This window comes from Ptychodera flava, chromosome 12 (assembly GCF_041260155.1).
Source record: "Ptychodera flava strain L36383 chromosome 12, AS_Pfla_20210202, whole genome shotgun sequence".
Lineage (NCBI taxonomy): Eukaryota > Metazoa > Hemichordata > Enteropneusta > Ptychoderidae > Ptychodera > Ptychodera flava.
The window spans coordinates 23,057,892-23,074,462 of NC_091939.1; the positions used below are offsets into that span (position 1 = coordinate 23,057,892).

Sequence of the window (16,571 nt, forward strand, 5' to 3'; positions counted from 1 at the left end):
ACAGGGTAGAAATCTAAATATGCCCATCTAAATATTAGACATCTACTATCGAGAACAAAAGAAATTTGCAGTAATTTGAGTATTTAAGGAGTTTAAGCAATTTCCACTATAAATAAAGAACCCCTGCCTCAAACTCCACAAAAGTTGCTAGACATATTTTGCCGTTGTCATGCCATTGCTTCGTTTAATAACCAGTTAATCAAATGCCTAATTGACAGGAGGAAATTCAAGACCATATTTGAATAGTAGTATATATTGTCCTCAAAATTACTCTATCACGGCCCAAGTACTCATTGCCTTCAGCAATACTGCCTTGTTATTATTATTATTGTTGTTGTTGTTGTTGTTGTTGTTGTTGTTGTTGTTGTTGTTGTTGTTGTTGTTGTTGTTGTGTTTATTTTTGTTTCTTCGAGACTTTCTTGCCAGCTAAGGGATAAAGACGTTGCTCATCGAGTTCTCTAGTCAAGGAAATTGTAATGGCGACCGAACTCAGTTAATCTTTTTATGAACATCGTGGAGAATTCAAATAATCTGATAACGCCTCGTAACGGCAAGACAGTTACGTACCACAGAATAAAATAACACCTGTAGAATACTGTGTTGTAACAGAATGCCCAACTTTTATAATGCAAATACACAACGCAGTAAATGATTAAAGCAATACAATACACACCCGAGATGAAAGTTACATAACTGTGGCTACGGCAGTTCGAAAAAGGTCAATGAACTATTCTTTTATATTTCATCTGACTAATAAATAACATAAGCGCACATAACTACATGATCAAGGGCGAATTCTTGGTTCATCTTGATCTCAATAGAATCGTGTAAGCTTACTGGTGTGTTAACCATACAAAGAAATGTAAAAATGGCTGGAGCAAACTCAAAAGTTATTTATTTTATTACGCATGCTTGAGGCGTGAGATTTCGCTGTCTTTGCTTTCATAAACTGAAATAAAAATCCTTACCTGATAAATAAAATTGTAATTTTTCCCATTCAATCGTAATACGGTGTGTCGTGTTTTCTTCTGTTTTTGAGGATCGTTTAGAGAACTATATGATTCTTTATTTCTCTCTCATTGAATCGAGAAGCCATTCTGTGCAGTGATGGCTGCTGCCTTGTGGGATATATGAGAATATACTGAAGCTCGTCTCTTTGAAAAGTGCGGCTTTTTCGTTAAAATTCACTGATTGATAACCCCATCTCCTCATATTTTAAAACAACCTAGAAACTATTGAGATAAAAAACCACTCGTCGATGCAAAAGTTTCATTAGCCAAACCGATGATCCATTGGAAGAGTTCAAAACAAATAGGTTTTGTAATCTTGCAAAAGTTGGCCTGCCATTCAGCGGTTCGACTGGCGTCGATCCACTCACACTTAAAACTCATTTCTGTTGTTAAAGTTACAGTATTTTCATTCTTGTTGGATCGAAGGAAATTTACTGGCCCTATTGGTGAACTTTAACCTAATATGTGTATGTTAATGGTTAGCCTTCATGTTAGTAATAAAATAAATGAGTCAAATTAAAATCAAGTTGGGGCGGAATTAATCTTTTCTCAGCTTCCATTAACACACACAATCACAAGCTGTTTAAGGCTAGGCGTGAAATATGTTTGCGCCAATTATGAAAATGGCCGCACGTCGTTATTTGTGCTAAAGTTGATAAAATGTACCAACTGTGTGTTGACTGTCGGTGTCCGATATGAGGGCAAGTATCGTGCATGGCAGACTAGCGGTAGATCTCCTCGGTACATTCGAATTTTCCCCTTCTGCCGATTTAGCTAACGGGCAACGAAAACGCTGTATTCCGTATCGTGTGTCGGCAAATACCACCTATACGAAACAAGTCTGACGTTTTTACAAAACTGAAGAACGCCGAAAAGCCCCGATCCAAATTGTCGAGGAAAGAACACAAAATATATTGGTAAACATTGTGATCGGACAATTCTAAAAGTCACTTTATCAAATTCGTCTCGCAAACTAAAATGGTTGATAAGGTAAGAATTTCAGACTTTAAACAACTTCAATATCTCCGAGTTCTGATCAGTTTTTCAGCCTTTATTCTGCTTAATTCTCGACTAGGCTATTCAGCACCAGTACTTGAAATAAAGGTGCTGAGAGAGGGCGCTCTTCAAAATCTTCCCTCTCAACTGGGGAGAAATCCATCACTTTTGTGTAGCAACTTTGGGCGCCGTTCCGAACCATTTGATTGGGGAATCTCTTGATTCTTGAAACAGCGAGCAAAATTTGGTTACAATGATAATATGACAGGCCTTGTAGAAATTAAAACGGCGATTAGGCCAAAGTAAGTAATTCTTTGTTTGCGTCCGCGCGCGCCTAGGTTTTTGGAGATTTTTCGGGAAAAAAAACCCAAACTTTCCTTTAAAAATTTCGCCGTTGGTGGCGCTATTTTGTCGAAAAACAAGTCGTGGCTTTTAACTTTGCGACGAAACACTCCTTTACGGCAGTCAGATTTCACTAATGGACCATGCGGTGACGTAAAACAGTGCTCTCTACACATTTACACCTGTTGATACTCTCAGCCTCACGCCGGGGGCCTTACGTTCTCTCTGTCTGTTGTGGCTTGCCTGTTGTGGCTTTGTCGTCACGATAAAAAATGGATGAAAGCAGGGAAATAATCGAAGTTAAAGAGCAGGAAACCTTTGCATGGCAACTTGAAGGGATCATGTCATTGCAAGCAATCGGGGCTGGAACAGAAAGAGATTCAGTTGGCCGATTGGACTTGGGTACCACGACTCAGAGAGTATGGCAGACGGAAAAATCGGAAAGTGTTGAGGCCTATCCTAGTTAATTGGTCTTTTAGGTTTGCCAAAAATTTGGTTAATTGTCCATTTTAACTTGAAACAAAAAATTAAACCAGTGATCAGTCCTATAAAACGGAAGGCCTTTACGTACTTTTTTGTTCAGTTAGGGTACAGGAAAGTATATTAGAAACCCTCTGTGAAATTTAACTCATAGGCGGTCGTAGCTGCTCTTGAAGGAGGTCACGCTTTAATTCTGCATTAATGACATCGGCTGGTACTATTTATTCCAGGTGTCCACAACTCTTGCTGAAAAAGTACTTTCTTGTGTTAAGTCGAACGGTTAGTTTATGAAGTTTGGGACAGTGTCCTCAAGTTCTCGAGTCGGCTGCTAACTCAAGTGAAAGGTTACAGTGGTCATGGCCTTTGATAACTAATTCTAGCGTTGAATCATGTCGCCGCGAATTCTTCTTTGTTCAAGTGTTATTAAACCAAGCTGTTTAAGTCTATTTTGATAATTGTAGTGTTGGAGTTTAGGTATTATTTGCCGTGCTAAGATTTTTATGTCCTTTTGTACCTATGTGACCAAGCTTGTACTACATGTTCGAGCTGTGGTCTCACAAGTGGCTTGTAAAGACGAAGAATGACAGTTTTTTTATTTGATCGACAATGATCGTTTGATGAGATCAACATTCTGTTTGCTTTTTTGCAAACTTATCACATGTGCTTGAAGGTTTTAAGGTAGAATGAAGTTGATCGCCCAAGTCATTTTCTTCAGTTGTACGTCCCAGTGATATATTGTTCATTGAGTATTTATTGAAGGGGTTGTTGCATCCGCCAGTGTTCACTCATTTTTGTAGCTTGTCCAAATCAGCTTGTAGAATTTAAGGATCACTACAATTTCGCAAGGGATGATATGTCTTGGTATTGTAAGTAAATGTTTGAGTTCAGAACTAATTTCACCGCCAGTATGATTGATGTTATCAATTACCATTTGTTATGAAAATGCATACAGTGATCATACAGTGTGTCACACTGCGACAGGAGTATTCATGTGGTTTGAGAGAAATTGTCCAATAAAGGCAAAAAGATTTTGTGTTAAATTTTCTGTGTGTGTTTTTTAGCCGCTTACCCGCGTACCTTTTAGGATTTTGAGTGGACGCAAAACAAAGAATTTACTTACTTTGGCCTATCCCATTTTTACTGTTGTCACGGCAGGGTACGACATGTTATTTCTCAGGTGACGGGTGCCGCGCGACGTTTCAACTTGACAATGTGCCCATTCAGGTGGGGTAATAAAAGTGCCCGAGAGTGAATATAAGTGTGCAGAGTTCAACAATCATGAAAACAGCCAGTGGTATCACGAGATGGTGTTGTCATTTAGAATACAATGTGATTACTTTCTTATCACATGAACTGGCCCGAATTCCCACCTGTGTGACGTAGAACAGGACGGATAAGAAATCCGAATTACCCCTGTTGTACGTCATCAACCGGAACTTTTTTCTTTCATGGCATTGGTACCGTTCATACATGCAGGCGTCGCGACACGAACAGATTTGTTGTGATCGATGCCGTGCTAGCTCGCACGTTATTTTTACAAAAAGGTGACCCGATAAATCCAGACATGGAACATAGAAGGCATATTTGTCCAACGAAATTTCAAGTCGCTAAAACAATAGCTTTTCCCGAGAATCGAATGGAGATACCGACGATCGTTATTTTAATGGCTCAGTAACGTCTCGGCTCCAGTCGAGTCGTGTGGACGTCGTACCTGGCGACCCCGGTTGGCGATAAAACCGGAACCTACACCTCAAACTGAATAAATGAGTATAGTATAATCTTCGGGAAACCGACATAGGAGGCACGAGCCTAAAGTCATTCGACTAACAACGATCAATTTCCTTAATCACACAAAAACTCCGTAAAGTCTCGCTCGGAATCAAACTTGCAGCGCGGCATAATGCTGTAGCGAAGACATAAGCTGTCGAGCTGTGTGCAGCGCTGTGGAATCCCATGTACTTCGAAAGTTGACTCAGCAAAAACAGAGTTTCCGTCAACAAAATTAGGATGTATCCATGGACAAGATATGTGTCAATGCAAACATCAAAGTTCGTAAGACGAAAACATTGATGACCGAGATCGGGATTGACGAGTTGACACCGGCAGAGACCGGTGACGGCAACGTTGTTGGCACAGACATGCAATGAGTGTGTCATCGAACGGAATCTTTCGCGCTCGCAAAGGTCGTAAACTTGTGTGATATTTTGAAAGCCACGGCATCTCTGAGAATGAGAATTACTGTTTCGATCGTGTCGTTGCATTTACTTCATAAATATAATTGTAAATATTCTAAGTAACTCTGAATACTATGGCTATCCGTCGCTAGCACGGTGAAAGCTATGTCCGCCGATGGCCAACTTGCCTTGGCATCGGTACAGCGCGAGACAATGATTGACACGTTCACGTGATCGAATCCGTACGTCTGGTTGGTGGAGATACCCTTTAATGTAGCAATTTCAGCTTGATGGGATTTATGAATGAAAGTATCTCCTGGGTGACGGCCGCTTTACTCTTAAATGAAAGTAATCCGCGTAAGTAAACACAAATCGCGACGAAATTCATGCAATTTGTTACGATAATTTTGATCCATCTACGTCAAAAGAAAAATAAGAAGACTGTTCATGTGATAATATATAATCCCATGGTATTTTTCTCTGTTTGACGTCATCGTATACGAGTGTTTTTCGCGGAGCCGCACAACTTCTCGCCTTCGGCTCGAAGTTGTACGGCTCCGCGAAAAACACTCGTATACGATGACGTCAAACAGAGAAAAATACCATGGGATTTACTTTCAAAGAAGGAAGCAAACTTGAATTGTAAAAGATGAGAAATGAAATTCATTCCGAGAGAGACAATAATCAGAGACCTTAACCCTTACTCGGGCTGAGTTCCCGCCATCAATCTCAATTCTACCGGAGTGTTTGTCTTCAATTACACAAGTATTACGGCCCCGTGGTACCTCCGATATCTGGTAAGGACTGGACAACGTACGACTACTGTTCGCTTCAGACAGCTTGATGCTATTCCCCAGTACAACCCAGAGCGAACTTCGGTGGACAGAGTTGCAGCACTGTAGACGCGCAAGGTTTTCTTATTTCGGCCTATCGGCCCTCCGTTCACCGAGCGATATATATTCATCTTGATCTTTGTCGGTTATTTTGGGAATAATTTTCTCCCTTTTATTTCCTGCCAGGACTGCAGACAGCATGGTTGTCATAACATAGATTTAAAGGAAATCATCACATATTTGCACAAAAGCTCTAGGTCACTTCCGAGTAACAAATTAAATTGCTAGTCACTATTTTCTGTGATTCCGCAAATTTTTCAGTAAATTTGTGTGGTCCTTACCCAATCGAGGAATCGACAGAAAGTTGCTTCACCAAAGGAAACACAGAAGTCGCGGGAACTGAGCTTAAAAGGTCGAACGGGACCCATATCAACGCTGTATCCAAGGTAAGTTGGCGATTGATGAAAGTTGAAACATTTTTTCACAATGTACATCGTAAAATTTAAATGTTTCTGGTACGTTGAAGTGATGCATCGAGATATCGTGCATGCATGGAATATATTGTTATGTTTGTCAAGAAGAAAGGCACACAGTCGCAGTTCCGACGACCACCACTCTTTAATTTCTACCGGTATGATGACATCTTCCCCTGGTGATGTACGTAGATGTTTCTCTTTCAGCTGTTACTGCTTTGTGTGCATTCATCTTCCCATGGCGCCATCACATCACAGTTTCTTCCGCTGCCTGCTCGCCAATCCGGACAATGCGAGCAAAACTCGACCATAGACCCTCCAAGACGACGACTCGACACTTGGCGAGAGAACTTTTTACACTACAGGCGAATTTACGGCGCTGAAATATTTTATCCATAAAACTGAACCAGTATAATATACGTCATGCTTATGCACCCTCTCACTGCGCAATGTTACTGTTACGATATATTTTGATGCTAAATATGTAAAAATTGGATGCGGAAACAAACTACGGGGACGCGAGCCGAGTCGAATCATTTCTTGCGCGTGCCACAAGAACGGCTAGCGTAGCGCGTAGCCAAACGGATTTTTGCACGCGAACGTGTACGCCAACGCCAACGTGGATTCTACGCTTCATGTAAAACGTGTAGCCAAACCTGTCTAATATCGTTATACCGACGCCGGCATACTGGTTTATGAAATGAATTGTTCAAATTAACAAACAGAGCTAATAATGTACCATGATATCTTAAATTGGCATACGTAACGCTAAGCTTAATTAGCACCCATGGAACTTCTGATGGTATCACAGACTCCGAGTCGGAGGACGACATAAGCATTATAAAGCTTGGTTCATTCACACGTACAAGTTCATTCATTTGGGAGGATGTTGAACATGCAAGGTAAGATTTGCAGACTGTAAAATGTCCATAGCGTTAATGCGATGCAATAGAGAAGTTTATATCGAAAGGTTGAGTAGGCCTATATAGTGAGATTTTGAACGGCATATGTAGTTGTAACGACTATAGCACATTCGATCACGGATAGTCGACATCGGAATGATTATGGGCAATGTTTTCTACATCAATTCGCTTAAAGACTTGTCTTTGACATTTTTTCCTTTCAACTTTGTGGTGCGAATTATCGTTCTTTCTCTTCCTGTCAAACAGCTTGGAGTTACTCGGGCGAAACAGGTAAGTACAGTATAGCCGTACTGCCTTACCCCCGGCAACCATTACAGTCAGAGGCGCACGGCCGGTCTCTTCATGATTATCGAATCTATTCGTCGATTGAAAACAGAATGATCGGAAGTGCTCACGAAAATTTAACGCAGAGAACATTGAATCAGATTTTGTATTGTCCTATAGAAGTCTTCTTCATTATTGGGTATCGGGTTGCAGACGTCAATCCGATCTCATCGTGATTCATACCGGCGCCTCTGTCTAATTATTATAGATCCGAGCTTTATAGATCGCCCAGTTAAAGCGATGAAATCGTTTCTTCGCTTCGATTATGGCGCGTAATCAAGGCCAATATTCTAACTCCCCATTTTCAACTATACAAAGCGACATTCAACATTCTAACTCCCCATTTTCAACTATACAACTCGACATTCAACATTCTAACTCCCCATTTTCAACTATACAACTCGACATTCAACATTCAAACTCCCCATTTTCAACTATACAACTCGACATTCAACATTCAAACTCCCCATTTTCAACTATACAACTCGACATTCAACATTCAAACTCCCCATTTTCAACTATACAACTCGACATTCAACATTCAAACTCCCCATTTTCAACTATACAACTCGACATTCAACATTCAAACTCCCCATTTTCAACTATAAGCTTACAACTCAACATTCAACTATCGAACTCAACATTTGGGATTGCTATTCCCCATTTTCAACTTTCGAACTCCACATTTTCAACTCTCGAACTCAACATTTAGGATTCGCATTCTCCCTAGGCATCCCTAACTTGCTTCATTGTAGTTACCCACGTTTTTCCTTCTGGGCTATACTACGTCAGAACGCGTCATAGATACGTCACATGACGTTTCGGAGTTTTAGAGTATTCCTATGTGATGTTCTAGAGGGTCCAAAATATGGACTGGAAACACTTGTGATGCTATCAAGATTTACCGCCGACCTCCGCCATCACGTAGGCCTAATTCGGTCGCTATCATGTCGTCTAATCAAGAGCATGCATGCGTGGCTCGCCATGGCTTATTTTAAAATTAACAACTCGCTTGTTAATTTCCACACTATTACAGCCAAAACACAACTCAAACACTAAACTAGCCCTGCATGGCAGGGCTTAGCCCTGCGTACGATGCTGTGTGTTCCGCTACAGCTAATCGCCTGGTGAGCGTGGCGATTTAGCTGTAGCGGAACACACAGCATCGTACGCAGGGCTAGGCAGGGCTGTGTGTTACCGGCGTTATACGGCTTCCAACCACATGTAGTGGGAGGCCGTATAACGCCGGTAACACACAGCCCAGTCAATGCAGAGCTAACACTAAACACCAAACCACATACAAGACGAGATGGCTGATGAGTGAAGCCACTTTCCCTTTATTACACCGTGACCACTATGTTCAACATCATGTATTTCACGTTGAGCGGCTTGCACCAGCTGGACAATACGCTCACTACACATTCAAATGCCACTTAGGCCTAACTGTGACAAAAGTCTAACAAGACTCTCACACCTACGTGACACATCTCCCCGTCTGTCGGGCTGGTCAAGGTCAAGTAGCAGCCTAGACAAACTACCACTGACGTGGTTCACGAACAAACTCAGTGTCGTCCTGTTCAAAAGTAACTGCGAGGTCACCGTGTGTTTGGGACTCCCTAACAAAGTGATAAGTAGTTTCATGTAAAATGACACCGACGATTTTTTGAAGACGTATTTGACTATATGTATGCTAATTTTGGCTTGTGTTCGCTGGCTTGTGGTCTAGGGGGACCTATGGCTTCGATAGTTGAAAATGCGGCATTGTATAGTTGAAAATGGGGAGTTCGAAAGTTGAAAATGCGGCATTGTATAGTTGAAAATGTGGAGTTCGAAGTTGAAAATGCGGCATTGTATAGTTGAAAATGGGGAGTTTGAATGTTGAATGTCGAGTTGTATAGTTGAAAATGGGGAGTTTGAATGTTGAATGTCGAGTTGTATAGTTGAAAATGGGGAGTTTGAATGTTGAATGTCGATTTGTATAGTTGAAAATGGGGAGTTTGAATGTTGAATGTCGCTTTGTATAGTTGAAAATGGGGAGTTTGAATGTTGAATGTCGAGTTGTATAGTTGAAAATGGGGAGTTTGAATGTTGAATGTCGCTTTGTATAGTTGAAAATGGGGAGTTTGAATGTTGAATGTCGCTTTGTATAGTTGAAAATGGGGAGTTTGAATGTTGAATGGCTCTTTGTATAGTTGAAAATGGGGAGTTAGAATATTGGCCTTGATTACGCGCCATACTTCGATAAAGTGTGTATGTGCGATGTATGATAGTGAGCATGCGTGCGTGAGTGCTTCACGAACTCTACAACGTGTTGAGCCGGTCTCAGTCAGAAAAATGTAAAACTTAGCCGGCTATTGAACCACTCTTTTTTGGGAGTGGGGAGATTTAGCCGAGCGGTTCTGTCTATGGCCTCTCAGCTAGGCGACTGATGCCGTATGTTGTGGGTTCGAATCCGATTGAAAACTAGCCGTATTAATACGTCTGAAGTCAATCCTGACCACACACCGTAGCAACAACTGTCTGCGGTCAAGATGAGTCTACTACCATGTTAATAGAAAGACAGTGACTGTCAATGATGGCTCTACCGAGCACCCTCCTCTAAATTAGGACGGTTTTCCAACTTTCCATCCATTTCTTCAGGACCCCAGCACTGGGGGAGAATCATCCCACAGTGTGCGTCAACTAGTCAGTCCCCCATCGACATCGTCGGCAGGGACGCCGTGCCAGTGGAGTTGGGCGACTTGTCATTCGTTGGCTGCAGCGAGAGGGAGCTTCTTGATAGCGGCCACAACGCAAAACTGGTGAACGACGGCCACAGCAGTAAGTCTTCCATTATTCTGATTCGTCAAAAGCCATCCTTATTGTAGTATTACAAAAAGGCATTGCGCATGTGTAGTTACACTCTCCAAGTTTGTCGTACTCAGGCATGTCCTATTTAAAGTAAATTTGAATCTGTCAAAAATGTACGCCCACCATTTTATTGAAACTGGGTGAGTGTTCGGGCATTAATATGGCTATCATTACAATTTGAAACCGTTTAGCGGGTCTCGCCTCATGGCCTGTAAGTGAGGTAATATAATACGGGGGTTTCACAAGTATAACTTTGGGAGTTTAACCATCAAACTTTACAAACCAAGTATGTTGTTAAAGTACACAAGCTCCATTTATGATCATGCTTCTGTCTCATTCCATCGAAAATCCTTCTGACGTCTGAATTACTAGGAAACTGCATATTTGCAGCGTCACCATAACGACGTTGCGGACCCAGAGTGCTTATCTTTGTTGAGCGGATGAAATAGCAAGTTGATATACATCTTTCGGTGCATGCAATAAAATGACATAACCATTCTTTGAAATAAAAACCTTGGAAAAGACACAGCTAAGGATATTTTCATCTTTCCCGTTTTAAGTCAAGCACAGCCTATCTCATTGCGTCGCTACCACGGTTGTAATGTATACATCAATGTTGTTCCTTCAAGTATCAAAGACTGTAATTTCCCTCCATTTGGTGCGAACAAACAAACCATTTGGTGCGAACAAACAAAACAGGACCGTTACGATATTTATATCCGTTGTAATTTTCCTTGCACTCAAAGTTCAAGTGAGACACGATGGCGCTAATTGCGTCATATCCGGTGGCAGCTTACCAGGTGGCTACAAGGTCGACCATTTCCACTTGCACTGGGGGAGCGATAGCAGTAAGGGCTCTGAGCACACGCTTGATGGAAAAGAATTGAGCGCCGAGGTGAGTGTCGAAGATCATTATGTGCTGTTCGGTTTCGGCCGACGGAAATATTATATATATATATATATATATATATATATATATACACACACATATATATAAATACATATATATATATACATATATATATATATATATATATATATATATATATATATATATATATATATATAATCTTTCTTGAGTTTGAAGAGAACATCACCATGAACTACAGTAACTTTATACCCTTTTGTTTAACTTTTTCAGATCAAATAAACTTTAGTTCTACTTTCTTGCAAAATAAGCCATTTTAATCATCGATAATTTGTTAAAATTCATCACATCATCAAAAGCGACAAAATTATTCGTAACAAGTTGATTAATATTAGACACTCATTATAATTTATTGTATGTGCGCTGCAAGAACGAACGATCTGGCGAACATGGTGGAGCGCGCCCTCTACAGTTATTGGTCTTTAAATCTTGGATCTCTCATTTGTTTCTGTACGCAGCTCCACATCGTGATGCATAGTACAGAGTATGAGAACCAACGGTCGGCGGTCGGTAAAGTGAATGGTACTGTCATTGGCATTTTAATAGAGGTATGATAAATTTATTTTAGGTGCACTCTGCCAAGCCAGAGCACGATTCCCGCTTTGCGGACCTACACAAAAATAAGCGCCAAACAGTTGCCAAATAGGGGCGCATGGCTAACGACGATGTTTTAGTGCATGCGCATAACCTGATTGTTGTCGCCATACCTAAGTGTTTCTTTGCGCTCTGTTTGATCAGTGAAGGAAAGTCTATATTTTCACAACAAATTTATGAACGACACAAATTTGTAACATGTTGAGACATTTCAGAGGCAAAAGTTTCTTTATAACTTTTAGCAAGTCAGGATTGGTTTCATGATATTGAAATAAGTAAAGAGATAGGTAGTACAAACGGCATACTGGTGACTTTTTCACGACAACAAAAAGAATCTGTTTAAGAACAGTTATATGCTATACTTTTACAGGTTGGTCAAACAAGCAATCCAGCGTATGACAAGTTCTTGGATTATCACAAGGATGTTTTGTATCGTGGTATGTAATCTTGGTTCAAATGTTCTGCCTGACTGTGTCTGTGTCTGTCTGTCTATCTGTCTGTCTGTCTGTCTCGCTCCCTCCCCCCCCCCCTCTCTCCTCTCTCTCTCTCTCTCTCTCTCTCTCTCTCTCTCTCTCTCTCTCTCTCTCTCTCTCTCTCTCTCTCTCTCTCTCTCCTCTCTCTCTCTCTCATATCTAACCCCTAATCAATCAAACTCAGATTGTATGCAGCCATCAACTGATCAACCATACAGACACCTGATATTAGTAATAATACATGATTAGCAGAGACTTGTGACGTAATGTCCCTTCCATTGCATATGCTCTTCTCTGATTTACAAAAACCATATTTCGTTGTTTGAAGGTGACGTCACGAATCTTGACCATCCAGTTCCTATAATCGATCTGTTCCCGACGGACAAGTCGAGCTACTACCGTTACATGGGCTCAGTGACAAGCCCACCGTGTTTTGAGAACGTCATCTGGACTGTTTTGAAGGAACCAGTACAACTTTCTGAAACGCAGGCAAGATTTAATACCTTATAGGCACTTAAAATATCCTTAAAAGACGGATAATTCAAGCAAGTTTCAAGAAATAATCGTATTGAATTTAAACTTTGAAGGGAGAAGACTACTTAGCGTATAACGTTATCATATTTTTGTTCTGATAAACATTACATTTTTCCTCAATCGTTTCTCACATCAGGACCAGTAATGCTATCTTTTGATGATTTTTTTCATTGTTTTGCTTTTTAATGTCGACCCTGATTCCTTGTTCTACTCCCCAAAAGCATGTTGATATGCACAGCATTAAGCTTGTCAACTCAGCCTATACATGTGTTAACTGCTTTGTTATTGTTGACGAGTATATTCTGGTCGGGACTAGAATTCAAATGTAAACAATATCAGTGCATTTTGCACATACAGAGACTATGTTGACATGCTAAATAGTGGGTGTTTCAACATTCCTTTGGAAGAAGAATACGAAATTGCCATTGATGTACTAAATAAAAATGATGGAAAAAATCTTCAAAAGTTAGCATACCGGCCCTTTTAAATACAAAATGTAAGAATTGAATCGCATCATGGACATTATGCAATAGTGTAATTGCCGTCAAATAAATTCTATAGTCAGGACTAACAATGGGTTTTCCGTGGTGACATTTGGCACTACACCGTTTACAGACAGCGTCGACATGTTCAACACTGGGCGGCGTGATTTTTGGGGTGGGACGAGAAACTGGTTACGTACGTTTTTCGTCAATTAAAATTCTGTTCGTAAATGTTACGGTTGTAAAATATTCAATGCGAAACGATCGAGATTGCAGTTTTCATGTTACTCGTCTGAAGACGGCCACAGAGAAGCTCTTCCTTCAGTCACTATACTGTGATAATACTACTTATCATATTGACTAGTTTCGGTTTAGTATATCTCGTCCTTGTTTCTCGTCCCATTCGATGGTACAGCTATTGTCTCTGAGTTTATCATCTTGACTAAAGAGATCAAAAGTTACTCGCCAACCCGAGACGTCAATTAGCAAAATCAATGATGTGGCTAATAAGTCACGGATAAAATGTGTTCATTGAATGTATACTGCATAGCGTATCATAATTATGCTCTTTGTCTGGTATGAAGCTGCTTAAATATGACAACATTATATTTCTTGCAGATGGAGAAATTCAGAATCTTGTACATGTCTGAAGCAGGAGCTAGTCCCTTGGTCAGAATGGTCGATAATTATCGTCCTCCGCAGCCTCTGAACTCACGTACAGTTTATCGCAATTGTGGAAACGAGACAGACAGTGCGAAAACAACTGTGAAATTGTTTTAGACCCGCCAGGATCTTTACGTACATGCTACAGTTGAGAACACAGTGACCCACAGACTAATACTCTACGAGATTTTTTTTGTCCAACCATGAGAAAAAGTGTCGGCAACATGTATTTTTTTAGTCGTTGATCTGCCCTGATGACCGAACCTTTCACTTTTCTCAGAGAGAGAGAGAGAGAGAGAGAGAGAGAGAGAGAGAGAGAGAGAGAGAGAGTGTTATGATATTAAAATTGTCAGTTAGATTATTCCACACAAATAAATGACCATTTGTTTCTTGAATGTACAATTGTTATTTAAATAAATGTTCTGTTACGTGTCAAATTCTTAACCTGTCTTCTGGTTTGTAGTCGATTGTCTGCCAATTGTGTAGCCATTGAATACAAGTTTCCGGCGTAGCAGCATGCCATGTCATGCTGGCACACGTACCGCAGTGCCCTATCTCACGGACCGACATTAATAATGCACATACACTGAGTTACCATGCATTTATTCAACGATGATGATGAATACATGATATCAAAAATGTATAATGACAAACGAATTCTTATCAGAGCATTTCAAGCTGATAAAAGCTCACACAATGCAAATGTATTATGGTAAGACAACACGAAGTAATCTACAAAAAATGAATGTTTGAGCTGACTAGTTTCAAAAGAAACGGTCGATGTTGTGCCTGCATCTTACTAGATTTCACCATAAGATGACGCCCGCGATAAAAAGGTCATTTCTCAATAAGTGGAGATTTCATCAAGTGGGACAGCTAGTTGGGTTATTCGAATGCAAATCACGTCCCTTTTCTTGGAAGACAATACTAGAATTCACCTATGTAGATAGATATTGGACGGACATGACATTAGCAGTTCAGATCCTTGTAAACTGACAGTAATAAGTTGAAAGTTATACGTTTCACTACTAATATCAGTGTTGGCTTTACATTATATATATATATATATATATATATATATATATATATATATATATATATATATATATATATATATATATATATATATATATATATATATACATATATTACAACATTCGGACATTACAACATACTGTTTACAATCAATGTAGACATTGGGATACCTTGCGCTCTTGCACCATACCAAAAAATAATTCGTTCGTCTCAACACTTTGCCTCACAGTTAATCCAGATCCACAAAGAAAGTTTCAGCTACTGGCTTAAGGCCGATTGTAGTTTGTCTCGATTCAAATAGAGCGGTTCTCTCGAGACGGTGGGAGATTTTCAAGACTTTCTAAGATCTTATTGTTTGAGCTCCACATTTACACAGACAAGGACCAATCATCGAAAGGTCTATCGACAAATGAAGAAATTATTTTGTTGTTAATCACATTTTTTCTAGTCATCATTTCTTAATATTGTTAAGCCGCTTTAAATTAATTTTGCTATTTTGTGAACAATCATTGACCATGATGTAAGTCATAGTATCTACCACAAAGTGAATCGGAACTTTTCTCTGACATCTTGGTGTGTTTTGATCCACATGCATATCTTGCCTTTATGCACAGTCACAGTCAGTGCTATCGCTGATACCAATCCGTATTATATGTCTGTTGTTATTTAACAGAAAGGGTATAGAAATTTGAATCTACCAAATGATGTTTCGTTTTTTGCTCACGTGTTGACACACGTGAGCATATGTCGCAGCGATGTCTGCCTGTCTGTCTGTGTGTCTGTCTGTGTGTCTGTCTGTCTGTCTGTCTGTCTGTGTACTCAATATCTCAAAAACGGCTCATCAGATCAGAATCAAATCTGGTACATACATTCAGTTTGCAAATGGCAAGAACTGATTAGTTTTTGGTGGTTGTGGCTTGCTTACTTTTTGCTCATTTGCATAATTAATGATTTTAGAAAAAACTGATATATATTGACAACGACTGCACACATTTTGATGAGATTCGCTACAAATGTTGATCACACCAAGATATATCAGTTTTTAAAGATATTGAGGGGTGAGTGAAAGATAATTACTAATTTGCATGTTTAATGAAATTTCCTAATTAGGAGTATATATCTTGGTATACATATTGAAGATACTATGATTTAACATTATTGAAAGTCATTCAGGATTTTTACTTCATCCAAATCCTAATTTGCATATTTAATGACCTTCTGAAATTAAGGATATATATTTGAAGTTACATGACCAAAATTGATGAAACTTGCTATGTACATAGAACATTATTAAATGTCATTAAGCATTTTTACATCAGCCAATTCCTAATTTTCATATTTTATGAACTTTCCTAATTAGGGGTATTTATCTGAATTGACGAGACCAAAGTTGATGAAACTTGCTATGCATATTAAAGATACTATGATAGAACATTATTGAAAGTCATTAAGCATTT

General features: G+C 39.7%; 1 protein-coding gene across 1 annotated transcript; it reads left to right on the top strand.

Annotated features, from left to right (window-relative positions):
* Positions 1-7,073: 7,073 nt before the first annotated feature.
* On the top strand, positions 7,074-14,523 carry LOC139145424 (carbonic anhydrase-like). Its single transcript, XM_070716598.1, has 8 exons — positions 7,074-7,210; positions 7,478-7,501; positions 10,196-10,375; positions 11,152-11,300; positions 11,792-11,881; positions 12,298-12,364; positions 12,729-12,889; positions 14,035-14,523. The coding sequence occupies exons 1-8, from the start codon at positions 7,195-7,197 to the stop codon at positions 14,194-14,196; spliced, it is 849 nt and encodes a 282-aa protein (XP_070572699.1). The 5' UTR covers positions 7,074-7,194; the 3' UTR covers positions 14,197-14,523.
* Positions 14,524-16,571: the final 2,048 nt, after the last annotated feature.